The 22035-nt window shown below is 34.7% G+C and overlaps 1 protein-coding gene across 19 annotated transcripts in view; it reads left to right on the top strand.

The window, feature by feature from the left end:
- Positions 1 to 666: 666 nt before the first annotated feature.
- LOC143685172 (uncharacterized) overlaps positions 667 to 22035 on the top strand; it is a 189050-nt gene continuing 167681 nt past the window's right edge. For 8 of the 19 annotated variants that reach the window (XR_013176439.1, XR_013176438.1, XR_013176440.1 and 5 more), the window contains exons 1-2: positions 668 to 912; positions 16014 to 16209. Coding sequence is in view for 2 of the 19 variants with exons in the window: in XM_077162830.1 (XP_077018945.1) it covers positions 16198 to 16209 (12 nt within the window). In the remaining 17 variants the exon portion in view is untranslated. Of the gene's footprint in view, positions 913 to 16013; positions 16210 to 20760; positions 20885 to 22035 lie in introns of those variants that run through there. The other 11 variants (XR_013176437.1, XR_013176433.1, XR_013176436.1 and 8 more) reach the window with 3 other exon arrangements.

Here is a 22035-nt window from a genome sequence, read left to right as displayed (position 1 = left end):
AGCTCTTTATCAGCAAGGGAAAAAAAACATAAGCTTCAAGGTCCATCTTGACCCTAATAAAAAAGTAAAATTTATTGATGAATGGAATGCTTACCTCAGTTTTCAGGTGAAAAAGTTCAAAGTTAAATGAACTTTCTAAAAATTCTCTCTTTTAGGCAAAAGTTTGTAGGGAGGTTAGCAAATTAACAGAGAGGAAAACATTTCTATTGCTTAAAAAATCTTTAAAATGTTTTTTAAAAATTTTACCCACTTAAAGATTCTGTAACAAAATCTTCTAAGAAAAACTCCATGAAGACTTATTACCTTTTCTTTCTTAAGATACAATGTCCTTTATTTGTGCACCAAGATGGTTCTTTTTGTAAAGCGACAGTTTATATTGGATAAAAGATATTGTCTACTATTTTAATATAAGTAATTGTGCCATTTACTTCATAGTTAGTACACTTTTCATTAATCTGGGAACCGTTTGGTCATACTCTTCTAGTATCAAACTTAGGTGCTTAGGAATGGGATATTCTAAACAATAAATCCATTCCAAAATTATGTAACTACTGAAAAAATTATGAATTTGAGTCATATTAAGGAATGCCACCAGATGCATTGGTACAAGACCTACTAGCAAGAAAGCTAAATCCCTCTCCTTCATCTGCATTCCGTGATGCAATAAAGAGTTTCTCAAAGGCATCCTCAAAAAAAGAACTCATGAAACACATAAGAGACTACCATGTAATGTCTGCCACAAAGAGGAAGGAGCAGAAAAACCAACAAAGAGAGGGGTGTGCCTTCTTTCTAATTCATTCCTCTTCATCTGGATAAAAACAGATCAAGAAGAGGGAAGGAAGGCTAAGGTGAACCAGCAGTGCTCACCGCTACCTATCACTGGTCCTCATCCAGGGTGAAGCTTGAATTGAGGTGGGAATCTTTTAATGGGATTTAATTGCACTGGACTAGATGTATTTATACCTTCAAATGATCAAAAGCTATGGGATCCACTCAGGATGTCACTGAGAGATGGGAATAGGAGGGTCATTCGACCATAGTCAAAGGTGAAGATTGGAGAGGAAAAAATACTCTTTCATGTCTGTACCCTCAGATTTAGACTGTTCAGTAGATCAGTTACTTTATGTGAGGAGTTAAATTAAATTATGCCCCCAAAATATTTGTTCATCTAAATTCAAGTTTACATAAGGGATTCTTGGCTAAAGCTTGATGATTTCTCTTAAAACACCTAATCAGAGAAGCCCAAGTAATAAAAACCAGTGAAACCAAAACCCCAAGTACTGATTTGATTTGTTTCTCATTTTATTCCACATGAAATTAGTCACTTAATCATGGACTTCCTTATATTGCTTTTCAGCAGATCTCAAATATTTGTACTGGTGAGTTTCAAAAACTCCATGCAACTGTTGATTATTATGTCATTGGTGGTGTGGTTGTTATTGTTATTATTATGCTTTTTTAATATGTTTTTTGTCATTGAATTTACAAAAATGTTTTAATTGTTGAGTTTATGTTTTGAAGGTTTTAAAAGGAAATGATATAAGCTTAGGATGAAGAAAGACATATAACCTGATGTTCATAAAGTACACAAAGTTTAATAATATTATTGAATATAAAAATTTGTATCAGCTGAGTATTTACTAAAAATCTCACAATTTTCCAATTTTATTTTGAAAAGTTAGTTGAAATTAGATGAAAGGACCTTTTCAGGCTTGTTTTTGGAAAAAATTAGATTAATAAAAATTTAATCCAGGAAAAAAATGGACTTCAGGGAAATAATAATTTTTAAAAAGCTCATTACGGCAGAAACTATAATTGGTAGAATTTGATACCAACAAAAAAGCTGACAGGATTTACATCATTAGAAACTGTATTTTAAAAATTATTGATCCCAATTAAAATATTAGTGAACTACAGATGGTTAAAAGTAAAACTGTTTACACTACAGAGAAAATTGACCAAGAAATTAAGTTAAATTTGGTCACCAAAATTAGTTCCAGAAAATACATTTGCAATAGTAGTCTATTCTAATTCTATTTGTATTTATAATGCAAATTTAGATTTATATTCCCTAAATTGAAGTAAAATATTCTCTTTAATCTTCAGGGCCTAAATGGCAGAATAGGAATGACCTGCATTGGCCTGTACTATATATTTTATGGCGATCAATAACGTTAAAGAACAACGATGCATAAGAAAATATTCTTTATCACCTAATCTCATGCCCCCAAAGAAATTCAACCCTATTACTTTAATGTGTATCATTATCTGAGAAAGATACGGATAAGCAGGGATTAGTCATTTACTTGCTCAACAATACTTACAGGGTTCCAATTACACACAGGATGTGATTCTAAAGATGTGAGACATTGTGCTCCACGTCTGTTATGGAGCAATAGGATTAAATAAAATAAACAAACAAGCAAGAAAAATACCAAATAAGAATTACTACTATGCAAATACTAAAATATGATAAAAATGATGGTGCTTATATAAGATTTGAGGCTGCTATGAGATGATTATTTTTAACCTAAGATTAGAATACTTGTGTCTCCAGGCATGTGAAATCACATTCTTCAGTGTATTAATTAAGCTCTCATGATGGGATCTTCTATCTGAATTTCACTCCCAGCTGCAAGAAGTTTAAATGAGTTGGTACAAAAGAATTTAGAAGAATGTATGGAACATTGTGTCACCTAAATAAATGTTAGCTACTGGAGCTGTTATTATTATTGGGGAATAAATGATATTCCAGGCAAATGGAATGCTGGTACAAGGACTAAAGAAAAGCATTCTTTGGCATAGAGGAGGTACGGAAAGGACTGTGTGGCCAGGGGAAACACTGGGACAAGCTGAGGAAGGAGAACAAGCAGTGTGGGTCCTGTGGAGCTTTGCAGCCAGAACATTGGTTTGGGTCTTATTCCAGGTGAAGTAGAGAACCCGTAGATGATCTTAGATGCTCAGGGGAATTGTTTTTCCATATAATACCGGAAAGCAGGATGGCATTGCAACATCAGAAAATCTGAGTTGAGAGTTAAGGGTAAATAAATAGCGGAGTTGGAAGAGACAGTCAGCCGATGGTTGTCCTTAATTGGGAGCCCCGACTATTTTTAAGGAGGGAAGTTAACTTACTTAAAAAATCTTAAAAGGAAAATGATCCTTGCTACTACAGAATTAATGAAAGGGTACTGATGGCATTTAGGGGGCTGTTGATGATCCGAATTGTTATAACTAGCTGATATTTTTAAGGAAAAAAAATGCCCACAAAGAGTGTGGTTAAAATAATTTAGAGGATTTAAAAATTTACTACCCAGTCTGAGCAGTGTTAGAGGTATATTAATCATTCTTTTAATTATCTGGGTAATTCAGACAAAAGGAAGGGAAAGAACGGACTGCTTATTTTGATTAAATTATACAACTATAGACAGAGTCTAGGAAAACTAGATAAATAAATAAAACTATTTTAAATAAGTTATAAAACAGCTTAGAATTTTAGCTCTACAGTCAATATACTGTCCATGAGTGATATCAATGTGATCAAAATTTCCAGTTAAGGAGTATGAAGGAGCAGGACAGTTTGTGTCTAGTTCTAATATAAGGAAGCGATGAAGGCAATGCTGCCACCAAGTCATCTCTTCTGCCTCTCGGAATATAACTGAGAAAGTTGAAAGCTCATTCCCACTTCAACTGCTAGTTATAAAAGACCCAATTTCATTGAAGCAACCCCCCGCAAACTAATTTCGAGCTGGTTTAATGCAGTTTTTCCACTTAGTCTCAGAAGTAGCCTTTACTTATGTTCTATTTTCAGAAGTTCTATTTCCTTTATGTTTGACTTCTAATATTTTTCTTATACTTGCCGCTTAACACAATTATTTCAAAGGTAATTTTTCCTCAAATCTTGAAACTAGAAATGTGGCAAGCCACATAATTCACCTTTAGGACAGCAATATCGCCTCCAAGTATCAATCAACATCTCAGCTATTACACATCGATTTCCCCATCATCCTGAAGTAGAATCACAGGAGTGGTACAGCAAGTTTCATGCTTTCCCAGGGCACATTAGTTTGTGTACGGTCAGCAGTTCCCATCACATAAACTATAGTTAATCCTTGTTATTCAGATTCGAATCTACTTACTCACTAATATTTATTTGTAACCCCCAAAGTTTGGGGTTACAAACTTGTGACATGTTTGTGGTCTTTCTCAGATATGAGCAGAGTGGAAAAAAAGTTGAGTTGCCCAACATGCATTTGAAGAAGGCAATATTCTGCCTTCTTGTTTCAGCAGAACCTGAGATAAATGTCCTTTTTATGGTACAGTGCTACTTTTCTTTTTCACATTTTCATGCTTTTTGTTGGTGATTTCACTGTTTAAAATAGACCTCAAGTGTTGTGCTGAGGTGCTGTCTAGTGTTTCTAAGTGCAAGAAAGTGGTGATACGCCTTAAAGAGAAAATTGTTAGATAACTTTGTCCAGGCATGAGCTATAGTGCTATTATCCATGAGTTCAGTATTAATGAATCAACAATATATATTGAAGATAGTCTTTAAACAGCACTACACATAAAGCAAGGGCATGTATTGATTGCTGATGAAAATGTTGTGACCAGAGGCTCGTAGGATGTTTCCTCTGGGGGCAGTGGTTTAGTATCTGCTAATTAAGTGGTCAATGCGACCTGATAGAACAAAACTACTGCAAATAAGAATCAACTGTACTTTTTCTACAAGCTCCTCAATTTTTATATTACATATGGAACAAGGACAAGGAATTATGTAGATCAGTGTACACGGTTTTTGAGTTTTCTTTTCTATGAAACTTTGAGGTGGCAATATTGACAGTCGGTTTTTAATTCATCTTCACACGATATGCTATAATCCCAAATAGAACATCTTTTCATAAACTCATAGCTATAAAGTAATTAAAAATAATTCTTAAAGATTACTTTAATGTTCTGAATCTCATATACCCATAAGTTAATCTATAAAATTAGAATTATACCTTTGTCCAATCTCTATTATCTGTCTCATGTTATTGTTTAAATGTTTACAATTTTGGCACTAAAATGATACTACTATGTTCATCACAAAATTATCAGGCTAGCACGTTCTCTCTTGTAATTTGTCCTGCCAAACTATTTTCTTATTTATTTAACTCTTTGTCAATTTTAAAAGCTGTTTTATAGATAAAATTAGCAGTTTTAATCATCAACAGTAACTACTAGAGAATTTTACTCTTGCATTAATAAAAATACATTTATATTTATACCAAATGATAAAAGCAAACATATTTTACAACATGTAAACACACAAAGAAATTTATACTACAAATTAAATATGAAATGTTATCTGCACTTGAAAATCAATATTCAGCAATTAACAATGGTTTAAATGTCATGCTTTTGTTCATTTAACTGCATGGCTATGTTGATTATACATGGTGGTAATCTACTGGATCACACTACCAATAATCCTCAAGATCAATGATAGCAGAAATGATATCAAAACTGTCTAGACTTTGTAGCCAAGGCCAGAATGGAGTTGAGGGTTGTGTCCAAATATTGAGGTTGAAGCTAAACCTTGGTTCATCAAGCGATTTACTTTGTATTATAGTTAGTTTTTTAACTTTACATTTAAAATTATAATTTTTAAGTATACAGTCTACACATACCTATCATATTTTTTATCCTTGAAGGGAAATTCTTTTCCTTTTATTTATTCCTCTTTTCACTCCCAAAGCATTTAGTCTATTATCTAGCAAAAATGGAGTTGTATAAATATGCCATGAAAAAATGACTTAATGACTGAATGGATTCTTCCTCTGAAATTCATAGATCTTTAGAGTGGAATTTTCTGTTACTCATTTTTATTAAAAGTAGTGAGAAACAACCAAGAGTTGTTTCCAGTAGACCTTGGATCTGATATTATAGTCTCTTAGCCCCAAGTCCTGGACACAGGATGTGGAAAAATGCTGAATCATTAAACTTAATAAATTCAGTGGATCCGAAATTGTGCAATAAATTCAAAAGTAACGACCCTTATATCATTCAAAAAATCTAATTTAAAATAAATTTTAAAAAGTGAAATTAAATTTTACTTCCAAATTATTTTAGAAATTGGAAGGGAGACTATATCATGCAATCATGCAGATCTTTTAATTTAACATTTATTTTTTGGTATTATAAGGTCAGCAGTTATTAAAAGATATTGGGTACTTCTGAAGGCTCTTAGGAGACTAGAAAAGTTAGAAATAGGATCATCTTAAGCAACACATAATAAATGGGAGCAAAAGCTTTCAGCTATTATGATCAGGATATAAAACATGGTCTAACTAGTTAAGTGTGACCTTCCGTTATCTTTGTACCATATATGCAAATATCATCCCTGCAAAGGTAGATTGTAAAGCACATAAATAAAATTGTGAAAGAGATTGTTTTTTATAACGTCAATTTAAATATATGGCTAATATGAAAGTATTTGCTACTTCCTGGAGTAAATTGAAGAAGTCATTTTTATAGATATCCCTAAGATACACTGGTACTATGGTTTGGTAACTCAGTAATCACTTTTTTATCTGAAACAAGGTTCAGACTAGAAGAAAATATTCAAAATATATTTTTAAAATTCATAATACATTTTAAAAATTCATATCAAGATTATATAAAGTACTCATAGAAATCAATAATAAAAAGGCAAGAAACCCAATAGAAAAACAGGGAAAATTTTAGACTCTTCACAAAAGAGGTTACTCAAATGTCCAATTTACACAAGTGAAGATATCTAACTTCACTGGATATCAGGAAACTATTAATGAAAACCAAAGTTAGTCACCTCTATACACTTAAGAGAATGGCTGAAATTACAACAGTAATTAAAAGAAACTAATAACACCAAATATTGGAGAAGATACAGAACAAGTAGATCTCTTACTCAGTGCTGGCAAGAGTATAGAATAGTTCAACCACTGAGGAAAACTACAAGTTTCTTAAGTGTGTATACAACTACCCTATGACTCAGTCATTTAGCTCTTCACTATTTACCAAAACAAAATAAAAACATATGTCCACACAAACTTGTACTAGAATCTTCACTGAAGTGTATTTATATTAACAAAAATTGGAAAGAAACCAAATGTCCATCAACAGGGGAATGGATAAATAATTGTGGCATAGCTAAACGATGGAATACCACTCAATGACAAAGAGTAACAAACATGATATAATCAACAATATGTGTGAATCTCAAACACATTCTGAGGAAAAGAAGCTGGGAACAAAAGCACATATACCAAATAATTCCATTTCTATAAAGTCCAAGAATAATAGTTAATACTATTCTGTGGAGTAGAAATCAGAATAAATTTTGCATCTGGTGGAAGGGGATATTAGAGAATGTTCTAAGATGATGGAAATGTTCTATATTTTATATGGATGTTGGTTACATGGGCATATACTTTTGTCAAAACTCACTTAATTCTATACTAAAGAGCTATTCATTTTACTATGTGTAATTAATTATGCCTTAACTTTAAAAGTGAAAACTAAAAAAACTTCTTAGGATGGCAAAAAGAAGCTTCCTGCACCTGATGAATTTTTTTTCTCTCTGAAAGTGGCAAAATTGGCAGCTGTAGGTCCTTATGGGGAATTTTGGAAACCTAGGAACTAGCCTATAACTCAGTGGTTCTTAAATTGGCTGTACTTTGGAATCACCTGGGGAGTTTTAAAGAGCAGTGGTATCTGGGTTTCACCTACTGAGATTCTGATTTAATTGGTTTTGGGGGTGGCCTAGGCATCACGGTTTTTAAAAGTTCCCCAGATAATTCCAGTGTGCAGCCAAGATTTAGACTCGCTGTTAAAATTATTATAGGAAGCATGCCATGCTGTCTCCTGCTTTGGGCAAATAGTTCCAAAGAGACAATGGTATTCTTTGTCACTGCAAAGTCGTAGATGAACCATTCAACTAGCATATTTTTATCCATTATATCATTGCCCTATTGTGATTCCCATATGCATGCATCTTTTTTTTTAAAAAAAGCACTTGACTTAATAACATCAACAAATAAACTGGAATCTCCCAACATAGGTTTTTGCCTCTTGACCTCTCTTCCCATAGCATTACATGTCTCCGTTTATAAGATATTAGATAATGCAATATGTTTCTCCCACCATCATGAAACTTTAAAAAAGTAAGGACTATTTGTATCTTTTTTACCACTATATCAGCAGCACCTGACATATCATAGATGTTCAATATCATATACTGAATGATGAAAGGCTGCCACTTAGCTTGATACTAAGTTGTTTATAGGAATGATTAATGTTCCTCTTATCTGCTCCTGATACAGGAGAAAATAAAGGCATGCCAAGCTTTTCTCCCCTCCACTCAAGTCCATGGTAAAAAAGCAAGAATGATGGAAAAAATCTGTTTTTACACATCTGTACAAGACTTTTATTTGTTTTAGGGTTATGTCAACCAACAATATGACTAGTCAGGAAAGAAGGGAGAAAAAAAGACTGTGGAGCTTGTGCAATGGGGCAAATGAGGAAGAGGGATTGCTTGTACTGCTGTTAATTGTGATTTATTATGGGCCTGCTATTGACAGGGCTGCAAGCAGCTCACCTTCCAAAAAGATAGGCACACAAGTCCTTCTGAAATTTCATAAAGTGCCCAAGAATGGCACAGCACATTGGCCTTTCATGGGAAAAACATTTGGAATGGGCAGCATAATTTAACAGCAGCAAGTAGAAGTGTCCTGCACAGTTTAACACTCCTTAACCGTCACTTCATTAGACAGCATCCTGTCATTTATCTTTCTGTTTTATTGGCTTTATATTATTAGTAATAACTAAAGAATGGGCACTGATGTGGCAGCATGAATCTGCTTCCAATTAGCATGTAGACTGGGACAAAACCACTGCAACATTATTAGTAGAAAGCTCCAGGAGTCAAAACTCTGGGCACATTTCCTAGGGTGAAAGATGGGAAGTTTACAGCTTTTCAGTTGTTTTTTTTTTTTTTTCCATATTGCACATTAGTGACTGCTTTGACCCTAATCATTGTGTTTGCCGAAATACCTGGCTTAGTCCAGCCCACCCACAACTTTCTCAACTAAAATGGCAACTGAAGACTACAGAGAAACAGAAGTCTTCATTTTATATCACACCAAATCTTTCCTTTCATTTAAATTAATGCCTTAATTACAGATTTTAACAAATAAATGTTACCCCTGGTAATTATTATTGATGGTTTCAATAAGTTTTTCAGCATTTCCTAGAGTTAACATATACTACCTAGAAATACCAATATGGACTGAAGTGCTAATTATTTGTAAAACTTAGAATCAAGGCTGTTATGACACAGGGTTCTCGTTTTGGTATGTATTTGTATTGTTTTAAAAACAATTCTAAAGTAATGGGACATTTAAGAAGCATTACATATGTTCTACTGGATATAGTACAAAGAAAATCATCCCCATTTTTCTAATATATATTACATGCCATGGCCTGGGCCTATCCCAAGTAAAAGAACAGTGAAGTCATTTACAAGTCAAGAAAGACTCATAAGAATGAAGAAGGCATTCAGTGTCTGTTTATAAGACTTGTATGGAAACAGCCATGATATAATGGTTAGAATAATATGAAAATGGGGACCACATAACAGTAGTATTTTTCTTTTAAATCCATCATCACATAGAACATAATGAAATTCTGAGCAATAATAACACCTAAGTAAATGGAATTATTATTGTTATTAAGAAACAGATTGAAGCAGTTAGGAGACTGTTGGCTGACCTGAGACATTTCCTATGTAAAATGTAAACATGGAGGCAGTGATCAACTTTCATTGAATATGCCTAATCCATTTAAATTCAAAGTGAATATTTCTGTGTAAGATTCTAACCTGAACAGCTAGGCCAGCCATGTTAGTTATTTATAGCTGAATAATAAATTACATTGAAATAGCAGCTTAAGAGCAGGAAACATGCACCCACAGCTTCAGCACGTGAGGAATTGGGGCATGGCTTACCTGGGTGGGGATGGCTCAGGGGCTCTCACTGTCTTGAGCCTGAGTTAAGGATCTGCTGGGCTTCAGTCATCTGCAGGTTTAACCAAGGCTGGGGGTGCTCACTCACACGCCTGCAATTTAGGGCTGGTTGTTGGCACAAAGCCTCACGTCCTTGCCATGTCCACCTCTCCATAGGCCCTTTGCATGGCATCATGACAGGGCAGCTGGTTCTCCCAAAGCAAGTGCTCCCAAAGGTGCAACACAGAAACTGCAGTGTCATTTTTGACAAGCTTCCAAAGTCACAACCCCCCAGCTATGCAGTATCCTTTGATTAAACAGGTCACCTATATTCTGTGCAGGAGGGGACAACATCAAAAGTGTGAAATCAGGGAGCATCATGAGAGGCATCTGGAAGGCTGGCTAGCACCATTGGATATATGTATATGAAGGGATGCCTTAAAAAGCACGATGAGAATAAATTTATGTTTTTGTTAGAGTGTTACATATCAGAGATGTTACTATTAAAATGTATTTATATGTATTTATAAATTAATATACATAAGGTGGTTCTACACCACTTCATTTGGCAATTAGCATGATCGTGATGTCTAATTCTGAAGTTTGTTGTTTATTCAGAAGTTTTCATAAGCTCAAGAGTTATCGCACCTTTTAGGACAAAATGTTACTTTATCAGAAACATCAAATTTGGAATATTAGGAGTTGATGTCATAAGTTAAAGAATGTTCCTTTGTCAAACTGCTTTTTCCATAAGTAAATGCTGTAGATTTGGATCTTTGTAAATGTTATTCTAAAATGTTATATTGGACCTTGGACAAACCAAGTTTTGTCCTTTGTGGAGGGGAAGGAAACAATTAATTATGCTGCTATTGCTGTATACTTAACCTGATATTTTCTCCAAAATGGAATCTTAAAAGTTTTAATTAGTATATATTTTCCTAAGTTTATTTTTTAATTAGAGAAGTTGTAGGACTATAGGAAAAAAAACATGCAGAAAATAAAGACTTCCCATAGACCCCACCCCCTCACACATGCAGGTTTACTCCTTATTAAAACTTTGAATTCGTGAAACTTGGTTACAATTGATAAAATGATATTATTATAATTGTACTAACTATAATCCATAGTTTACATTAGAGTTCACTTTTATGTTGTACAATCCTCTAACGTTTTTATTTTTTTAATTTTTAATTTAGTAACATTTGTAAAAGTTATATTTCCCTTTTAAACAACATTCAAATTTATAATTCAGTGGTTTAACTGCATTCACAATGCTGGATTAACACCACCACCATCCTTTCCCCAAAACTTTTCCATCACCCTAACCAGAAATTCTTTACCAAATAAGCATTAGCTCTCCATTCCCTATACTCATTCTAGCATCTGGAAGCCATATTCTAGTTTCTGATATTATGAAGTTGTTTATTCTAATTATTTCATATCAATGATAACACACAATATATGATTTTAGTGTCTGACTTATTTCACCCAACATGATGTCTTCAGGGTTCAGCCATGTTGTCACATGTATCAGAAATTCATTCCTTCTTACGGCTGAAAAATATTCTCCTGTATGCATATACCACATTTTTTTATCCTTTCATCTGTTGATGTACACTTTGGGTAACTTTCATTTTGGGGTAATTGTGAATAACACCATTGGTGCACAAACATCAGGAGTCCCTGCTTTTATTCTCTTGAGTATACACCTAGAAGTGGGATATTGGACATATGATAACTCTATACTTAACTTTCTGAGGAACTGTCAAACTGTTATCCACAGTAGCTGCACAATTTTACATTTCTACCATCAATGAACAAGTGTTCCCATTTCTCCACGTCCTCTCCAATTCCTACAATTTTCCATTTTTTAAATATTAGCCATTCTAGTAGGTGTGAAAAGTTATCACATTGTGGTTTTGATTTGCATTTTCCTGATGACTAATGATGTTGAGCATCTTTTCATGGGCTTATTAGTTATGTGTTTATCTCTTTGGAGAAACATCCATTCAAGTCTTTTGCCCATTTCTTAATAGGGTTGTTTGCCTTTTGGTTTTGAGTTGTAGGATTTCTATATATATATTCTGGTTAGTCAACCTTTCCTGGATATGTAGTTTCCAAATAGTCTCTCCCATTGTGTAGGTTGTCTTTTTACTTTCATGATGAAGTACTTTGATGTGCAAAAGTTTTAAATTTTGATGAAGTCCCATTTATCTATTTTCTTTTATTGTCCATGATTTTGGTATAAAATCTAAGAAAGCATAGCCTAACACAAAGACGAGGAGATGCTTCCCTGCTTTCTTCTAGTAATTTTATACTTTGGGTTTTTATTTTTAGGTCTTTAACCCAATTTGAGTTAATTTTTTTCAATGTATAAGGTAGGGAACTGCCTTCATTTTTTACATAAGGCTATCCAGTATTCCAAGCACAGTTGTTAAACAGACTGTTCTTTCCCCATTAGTTAGAATTGTAACCTCTGTCAAAATCAATTGGTCTTATGAGTGTATAATCCCGTAACTCAGAATAAATTAATCAATTGGCCATAGTTGTAAGAATTTATTTCTAAAGTCACAATTTTATTCCATTGGTCTATATGTCTTTCCTTGTGCTAGTAACACAATGCTTTTTTTTTTAATTCCTGTAGCTTTATATTAAGTTTTAAAATATGGAAGTGTGAGCACTCCAACTTCTTATTCAAGATGTTTTTTGGTTATCCAGGACCCCCTTACCCTTCCATATAAATTTGATGATTGGTTTTCCATTTCTGCATGGAAGTCTGTTGGGATTTTGACAAGGATTGTGTTGAATCTGGAAACCACTTTGGATAAAATTGACATCTTAGTATTTTCCCATGAACACAGAATGTCTTTCAATTTATTTTAAATTCTTTGATTAATTTTGCAATGTTTTGTAGTTTTCCATGTATAAATCCTTTACATCCTTGGGTTAAATTTATTCCTGGATATTTTATTCTTTTAATTGCTATTGTAAATGGAAATTTTTTCTTGGTTATCTTTTCAGATTGTCCATTACTAGTGTGCAGAGACATTACTGGTTATTGCATGTTGGATCTTATACAATGCTATTCCTCTGAATTTGTCTATTAATTCTCTTAGTTTTGCTGTAGATTTTTCAGTATTTTCTACATATAAGATCATGTTGTCTATAAATAGGGAAGCTTTACTTCTCCCTTTCCAATTTGGATGTCTTTTATTTCTTTTGCTTTCCTAAATGCTCTGACTAGAACTTCTAATACAATGCTGTGTAACAATGGTGTTGGGGGTATCCTTCTCTTGTTCCAGATCTTAGAGAGAAACCTTTCAGAGTTTCACCATTGAGTATGATGTTATAGCTGTGGGTTTTTCATATATGCCCTTTATCACATTGAGGAAGTGTCCTTCTAAGTTTTCAAACCATTTTTTTACCAAGATACTTGTGTGTTATTCCCTTTGTTATAATGTAGAACCACCCTTCCGTATTTAGGATAAATCCTATTTAGTCATGGTGCATAATTTTTTAAATATTTCATTGGATATGGTTTGCAAATATTGTGCTGAGGGTTTTTGCATCTACATTCTTAAGGGATATTAGCCTGCAATTTCTTTTCTTGCGGTATCTTTTTCTGGAGTTGGTATTAGAGTGATGATAGCCTTATAGAATGAGTTAGGAAATGTTCCCTCCACTTCAATTTTTTGGAAGAGTTTGAGCAGGAATGGTACTAATTCTTCTTGAAACATTTGGCATAACTTTCCAGTGCAAGCATCTGGTCTGGGTTTTTCTTGGTTGGGAGATTTTCAAGTACTGGTTCCAATTTCTTTACTTGTGATTGGTCTGCTGAGATACTGTATATCTTCTTCAGACAGTGTAGGTAATTTGTGTGTTTCTAGGAATTTGTCCATTACATCTAGGTGATTTATTCTATGACAAAATGGATGCTTAGGAGTGTATTGTTTGATTACCACGTATTTATAAATTTCCAGTTCTCCTTACATTATTGATTTCTAGTATCATTCAATTGTGGTCAAAGAAGATACATTGTATGATTTCAATATTTTTAAATCTATTGAGACTTACATTCTTACCTAGTACTAGAGAATGTGTTCTGCTGCTGTTGGAGAAGTGTTTTATATATTTCTGTTAGGTCTAGTAGGTTTATACTATTGTTCAAATTTCATTTCCTTATTGTCCTTATGTCTACATATTTTATCCACTATTGAACTATTGAAATTGGTGTACTTGAAATTCCTCCTAATAACATAGAGCCATCTATTTTTCCCTACAAATTTGTTAATATTTGCTCCACATATTTTTGGGGCTCTGTCATTACATTCATATATATTTATAATTCTTATGCCTTCTTGTCAAATTTACCCTTTTAGCATTATATAATAACCATTTTTGTGTCTTACAAGTTTTGCCATAAAGCCTATTTTATCTTATATTGATATAGCTACCCAAGGTCTCAGTCAGTTACTCATTGCATGGTATATTATTTCCATCCTTTCACTCTCACCTTCTTTGTGTCTTTGAATTTAGGTGAGTTTCTTGAAAATCACAAATAGTTGGATCCTGCTTTTTATCCACTCTTCTAATCTCTGCCTTTTGACTAGAGGGTTTAATCCATTTACATTTAATGCAATACTAAAAATGCAGAATTTTCTTCTTCCACTTTGCTATTTTGTCTTTGTAAGTCTTATACCTTTATTGTCACTCATTATTATGTTAAAGCATACTTTCATATTTATTTGATTTTCATTACCATTTTGAGTTCCGTTCTCATTTCTTTCTGTATATATAATTCATACATTTTCTTTGTGGCTACCATTGGGTTTAAATTTAACATCTTAAGTCTATAACAATCACATTTGATTTGATATCAACTTAAGTTTAATAGCATATACAAGCACCGTCCCTATATCTCTCTATCCCCTCCCAGTTTTGTGGGGTTTTGTTGTTGCTGTTGTTGTTGTTGTACTGGTTACAAATATCTTTATCCATTGTATGTCCAAAACCATAAATTCATCACTACTTTTATGCATTTATGTTTTAGAAACTATAAGAAGAGTTTCTAAAAAATGGAAGTATGTACCAAAAAGATATAACACTATAGTACTGGCATTTATAATTACCCATATGGTTACCTTTACCAGAGGTCTTTATTTCTTTATGATGCCTCAAACCACTGTCTAGCATCCCTTCTTTTCAGTCTGAAGAACTCCACTGTTTCCTGGGCAGGTCTAATCATGACAAAATTCCCTCATTTTTAAAAAATCTCAGAATGTCTTAATCTCGCCCTCATTTTTGAAAGACACTCTCACTGGATATAAAATTTTTAATTGACAATTGTTTTCTCTCAGCACTTTAAAAATATTTCATCCCATTGCTTTTCTGCCTCCATGTTTTAGGTTTATGGTGGGAAATGTACAGTTGGTCTTATTGAGGCTCCTTTGTACATAATTCACTGATATTTTTCCTGCAGATTTCAGAACTCACTCTTTGTCCTTGGCATTCAACAGTTTAACTACTATGTCTGTAGACATGATTCTCTTCAAGTTTACCCTTTTTGAATTTTGCTGGGCTTCTTGAATATGTATATGTATATTCATATCTTTAATTGAATTTTGGAAGTTTTCTGTCATTATTTTCTTGAGTACATTTGACAAAATCATTTAAGAAATCCTTGACAAGGAGAAGAAATACATCCAGGATGATATCAGTACAATTAAGTAAATTGTCTGATTGCATACAGTGCTGTTTGAGAACTGACTAATGGAAAACTCAATTGAGGAAATATTGTCTAATGTTGTTTCACTGTGGTTTGTCCTTAATTTTTCTGATAAGCATTTTTACCAGCCACTTGAGAAAAGACATAAAAGATAGGTTCATTTTATTTATTGATGACAAAATATTAGAATGTGCATCTTCTGAGATACGCTATAGGAATACACTATGCAGCACTATTGATATTTTTGACTGAGTCATTCTTTGTTCTCAGGTTCTTCCTGTTCATTATCAATGTTTACCAGCATCTCTGGGCTCTACCTACAAACTACTAGTGGTAAACCCCACTCCTCCCTTTGTGACCTTGCCAAAAGTACCAGGCAGCAAAACCACCCTGAGTTGAGAACCATTGGGCCAGAATGAAATGAACCTAACAAGATGAAATTTACCCAATATGAATGCTTCATGAGGTAAATAATGAACTATCTTTCTGGTTTAACTTTTTATATCTTGTTCCTGACATAGCACTTAAACATTCATAGTAGACAATGAATGAGTTTTATGATGAGTGAATGAGTGAGTGAATAAATGATTAAAAACACAGTTCTCAAGGCAGGGAAAGATGGTGGTGTAGGGAATTGTGGAATTTAGTTAGTCCTCTAAAGTAGCTAGCAAATAGCCAGGAATGGTTTGGAAAAACTCTTTGGGGGATATCCATGACCAAACACACCTAATACACCAGTCAGGATTGGGTGGAAGAGCTGAGATCACAGTACAGAATTTAAGTAGAGCCCCCATACTTCAGAGGCTAGCACCGCTCCCCAACTGGCACAGCAGGCTGTGTGGGAGACACTTCCCTGTGGGAAAAAGAAGCAGTCTCTACTAGGAGCAAAGGGAGGTAGCTCAATAGAGCTCCAATTGCAGTTTTAATTAACAAATTTGGACTCAAGAAAACAAGCTCTAAGGACAGATAAATGCAGGGCAAGCAGAAAAGAAACTCTGCAGTCTCTCCTGTCAGAGAGGAGGTAGGGCTGATGGGGAAAAAAAATGAAGAAGAAATGGAGGTTTTTGGAGTCAGCTGAACTCAGAATATTGGAAAAGGGCTATTCCCCAAGAATGGGGGCACCAAGAACCAGGTACTAACTCCAGCTCTTGACTGGCAAAACTTGGGGACTGGGGACTGGCTCTAAAAAGGGATTTCTTTTTTTTTCTTAAACTATTCCAAGTAGCTCATTATAGAAAGCCTCAGACATTTTCAGTTATCAGCACTGACCCAAGATATGTCTGAGAGAAACATAACTACTCAAGTGAAGGAAAGAACTACCTCAATAGTAGATATCCTCAAGAAAGGACAGGGAGTGGGCAGCTTAAGTGGTAACCCTCATTCAGAGAATTCAGACTCCAGGGGCATGAAAACAGAAATAGCTTGAGCTTGCCTTCTCCCTCAGACTCTGGCATGGAAATGGCTTGCTAATTAAAGGAACCACACCAGTTTATGGTGATAGGGAGTGATGGCCTTACAAGTACCACCTACTGGGCAGGAAAGAAAAAGCACAGAGTCTAGAGGTTTCATAGGCAAGTCTGACAATTTGCTGGGTCTCACTCTCAGGGAAACTTGAAAATGATTGCACTGTCTTCCTGAGACCTGGGCCTGTCTGGTCTAGGAAAATATTATCGGGGTCAATCATTTCTGGGGAAACCCTCCTCAAAAAAGTTTCCATATAAGCAGGGCAAGAACCAGAAAAACAAGAGCTGAGAAATTCTGATGCGATACAAAAGCTATAAGTCTAGAAAAAGTTGAACTGAATGTCAAAGAACAGTCAGAGAACAAAGCCAATCAACAAGAAAACCCTAGGTAAAAGAGTGAAAATAATCTCCAGAATAAACTAATCAAGGAAATCAGATACCTAGACACCAGAAAAAAATTATGTCATACTAGGAAAAACAAAGCTATGGCTCAGTCAAATGAATAAACTAACACTTCAAAGAGATATAGGAGTTGAAACAACTAATTAAAGATGTTCAAATAAGCATGCTAAATCAAATCAACAAGTTGAGGGAAGATATGACAAAACAGAAGAAGGACATAAAGTAGACATTGGGCAACTGTAAAGAAGAACTTGAAAATTTGCAATACAAATGGCAGAACTTATGGGAATGAAAGGCACAACAGAAGAGATGTAAAGCACAGTGGAGACTTACAACAGCAGAACTGTAGAGGCAGAAGAACAAAATTAGTGAACTAAAGGACAGAACATCTAAAATCCTACAAACAAATGGATAGATAGGGAAAAGAATGGGAAAAATATGAGCAGAGTCTTCAGTGAATTGAATGACAACATGAAGCACATGACCATATGTGTTATGGGTATCCCAGAAGGAGAAGAGAAGGGAAAGGGGGCTATTCTAGATTGCTAGCTGCCAGAATGCGATATACCAGAAACAGAATGGCTTTTAAAAAGGGAAATTTATTAAGTTGCTAGTTGACAGTTCTAAGGTTGAGAAAATGTCCCAATTAAAGCAAGTCTATAAAAATGTCCACACTAAGGCACCAATGCTACCTTTACTGAGTGAAGAGGTTATTTTCACTCAAGAAAGGCAGATGAAGTTCAGGGTTTCTCTCTCAACTGGAAAGGCAACTGGAAACATGGTGACATCTGCTAGCTTTCTCTCCAGGCTTCCCATCTCACAAAGCTCCTGGGGACATAATCCTTCCTCATCACCAAAGGTCTCCAGCTGCATGGACTTTGGCTCTTGTCATTCTCTTGTCATTCTGAAGCTTTCTTCAAAATCCTTCCTCTTTAAAAGGATTTCAATAAACTAATCAAGACCCATGTAGAATGGGTAGAGTCACATCTCCCTTTATTCAAAAGTTAAAACCCACAATTGGGCAAATCACATCCCTATGGAGATAATCTAATCAAGTTTCCACCATATAGCTCTGAATAGGGTTTAAAAGAAATGACTGCCCCCGTACGATTGGATTAGGATTAAGTTATGCCTTTCTGGGGTGCATAAATCCTTTCAAACCAGAACAGGGGCAGAAAGAATAATGGAGGAAATAAAAACTGAAAATTTCCCATCTCTTATAAAAGAAATAAAATTACAGGTCCAAAAAGTGTAGTGTACCCCAAACAGAATAGATCCACATAAACCTATTCCAAGACACATACTAATCAGATTGGCAAATGTCAAAGACAAAGAGAATTCTGAGAGCAGCAAGAGAAAAGTGATCCATCACATACCATATAAGAAGCTCAATAAGACTATGTGTAGATTTCTCAGCAGAAACCATGGAAGTAAGAAAGCAGTGGTAAGGAATATTTAAGATACTGAAATAGAAAAACTGCCAACCAAGAATTCTATGCCCAGCAAAACTGTCCTTCAAGAATGAGAGGGAGATTAAAATATTTTCAGACAAACAATCACTGAGAGTTTGTGAATAAGAGACCTGCTCTATAAGAAATGCTAAAGGGAAAATTACAGGCAGATAGGAAAAGACAGGAAAGAGAGGTTTGGAGAGGAGTGTAGAAATGAAGACTATCAGTAAGGGTACACGGTAAAGTCATGATGCAAACAACAATGCTGAAGAAACTTAAGGACATCATGTTGAGTGAAACTAGCCAGAGACAAAAGGACAAATACTATTGTCTCACTAATATGAGTTAACATTGAGTGAACTTTGTGAACACAGGTTAACAGGAGATAGAAAGATGGTAGAGATTGGACATTTGATGCTGAAGGAGCATAGAATGTTCAACAGGATCAATTTGAAGATCCAGAAATGGAAAGTACAATGCTATCTGATGGCAGCACTATAAGTAAGCTAAACAAAGCTGAGTATGAGTATGGTTGAAAGAGGAAGGCTAGGGGCATGTATGACACCAGAAGGAAAGATAGACGATAAAGACTGGGACTATATAACAGCAAAACCTACAGAGGAATATGATGGTGATTAAAGGTACAAATTTAAGAATATTTTTACATAAGAACAAATGAATGTCAACATTGCAAAGCATTGAAAATGGAATGGTATACAGGAAAAATATAATCATTGCAAACCAAGGTGTATAATTGACAGTAACATTGTAAAATGCTTCCATTAAATGTAACAAAGGCAATATACCAAAGCCAAATATCTATAAGGAGGGAATAAAGGGAGGGATATTTTGGGATTTTTGGTATTGCTGTTGTTTCTCCTTTTTATTTATTTATTTTTTTTTACTTTTTATTCTTCATTTTTTTCTTCTTTTTTTGCAGAAGAAATGGAAATGTCGTCAAATAGAGTACAGTAATGAATGCATAACTATGTGATTATACAGGGAACCATTGATTGTTTACTTAGGATGGATTGTCTGGTGTGTGACTAAAACTGTTTAAAAAATAAACATAAAGATGCAAGTGCTGGATAAAATGTGGAGAGAGATGCACCTATCCAGTATTGGTAGGGAAATAGAATGGTGCAGCCAAGCTGGAGGGCAGCGTAGTGGGCCCACAGGAGGCTAAGTATAGAGCCGCCGTATGATTCTACAACCCCACTAGGTAGATACTTGGAAGAAGTATTTGTCCCAAAAGCAGGGACAAATGGATATTTGTACACTGTTGGTGTTTATGGTTGCAGTACTCATGATTTGCAATGGCTGGAGGTGGCCTAAAGGTACATCGACTGATGAATGGAAGGGCAAAATGGTGTAAAAATACATGGTATATTGAGAGGCTGCAAGAAGAAATTAAGTTGTAAGACATGCAACCAGGTGGATGAATCTTGAGACAGTATGTTGGATGAAATAAGCAAGAAATGAAAAGACGAATATTATAATACCTCACTAACATGGACTAACTATAATTCTCAAATGCTTGAGGATTTAATTCAAGAGCATAGGTTATCAGGGGAAGGCTTATTGTAAAGGTTCCTAGATTACAAGCTGTTACAGCAGTTTCACATGTATGCCTCATTAGTAATGGCTATTTCTAAATTCTGAGATACTGAGCTCTCTTTGTGTAACCTGGTCATTCCCTAGAATTTCAAGTATCTGTGTGACACCTGAGCCTCAGAGCTACTGTTCTGCAGCTATGAAAGTCAGCATTACCCTACATAGTAACTGTAAAGAAAAAAATCTGAAAAAGAGATCAGACTTCAATTAGAGAAATTAATGAAGCTCATCAAGTTAGATCTAAGGTAAATCAGACTAAAGGGTAAAGGATGATGTTGACAGGTTTTAAAACTTCAATGTCTGTTTGAGACCAAAGGAAGAGATGTTTATTTGGTGCAAAATTTATATTTCTGTAGCACACTAGCTAATTTAACTTGTATGGTCAGTTTATTCAATCGCCATAATTACATGGAACCTTGAATAGGGAGTTAGATCTTGTCAGTTTGTACAGGTTAGTGTGATGCTCTGATACATCCCAGAGTAATCTGGGAAGAAAAAAAAAAAGGATTTGCAAAGTCCCCTTGAGGTACTGGGGGAAAAAAGTGAAAATGTTAAACTTCCCCACCTGGGGAATTCCTGATATTCTCACGAGCACTGGGGACTGCCAATTTAATAGCCTCACCCTTAATCTTGGAGCTTGCCCTTATGAAATTTATTCCTGCAAAGATGAAACCAAGCCTATTTACAGTTATGCCTAACAGTCACCCCCAGAGAACCTCTTTTATTACTTAGATGTGGCCTCTTTCTCTCAGCCAACTATGCATGTAAACCTACTGCCCCCACCCTACATGGGACATGACTCCCAGGGGCATAAATCTCCCTGGCAACATGGGACATGACCCCAGGAATGACCTTGACCCTAGCCTTGTGGAATTGGGAAAGACTTCTTGATGAAAGGGAGGAAGAGATATGAAACAAAATAAAATTTCAGTGGCTAAGAGGTTTCTAATAGAGTCAAGAGGTCATTCTGGAGCATATTCTTATACATTTTACAGATATCTGTTTTTATTTTTTAGTGTATTAGAATAGTTAGAAGGAAATACCTGAAACTGTTGAACTGTGTTCCAGTAGCCTTCATTCTTGAAGATGATTGTATAGTTATAGAGCTTTCATGGTGTGACCATTGGATTGTGAAAACTTTGTAACTGACGCTCCTTTTATCCAGTGTGTGCACAGATGAGTAAGAAAGTAAAGACAAACTATAAATAAATAATAGTGGAAGACAAAGGGTATGGGTATGGGTTGTTTTGGTGTTCTTTTTATTTTCTTCTTATTTATGCTTTTTGGAGAAAAGAAAATGTTCAGAAATTGATTGTGGTGATGAATACACAACTATAGACTGATCCTGTAAATCACTGGTTG

Source organism: Tamandua tetradactyla, chromosome 5 (genome assembly GCF_023851605.1).
Source record: "Tamandua tetradactyla isolate mTamTet1 chromosome 5, mTamTet1.pri, whole genome shotgun sequence".
Classification (NCBI taxonomy): domain Eukaryota; kingdom Metazoa; phylum Chordata; class Mammalia; order Pilosa; family Myrmecophagidae; genus Tamandua; species Tamandua tetradactyla.
This window is presented reverse-complemented; position numbering and strand designations above follow the sequence as displayed.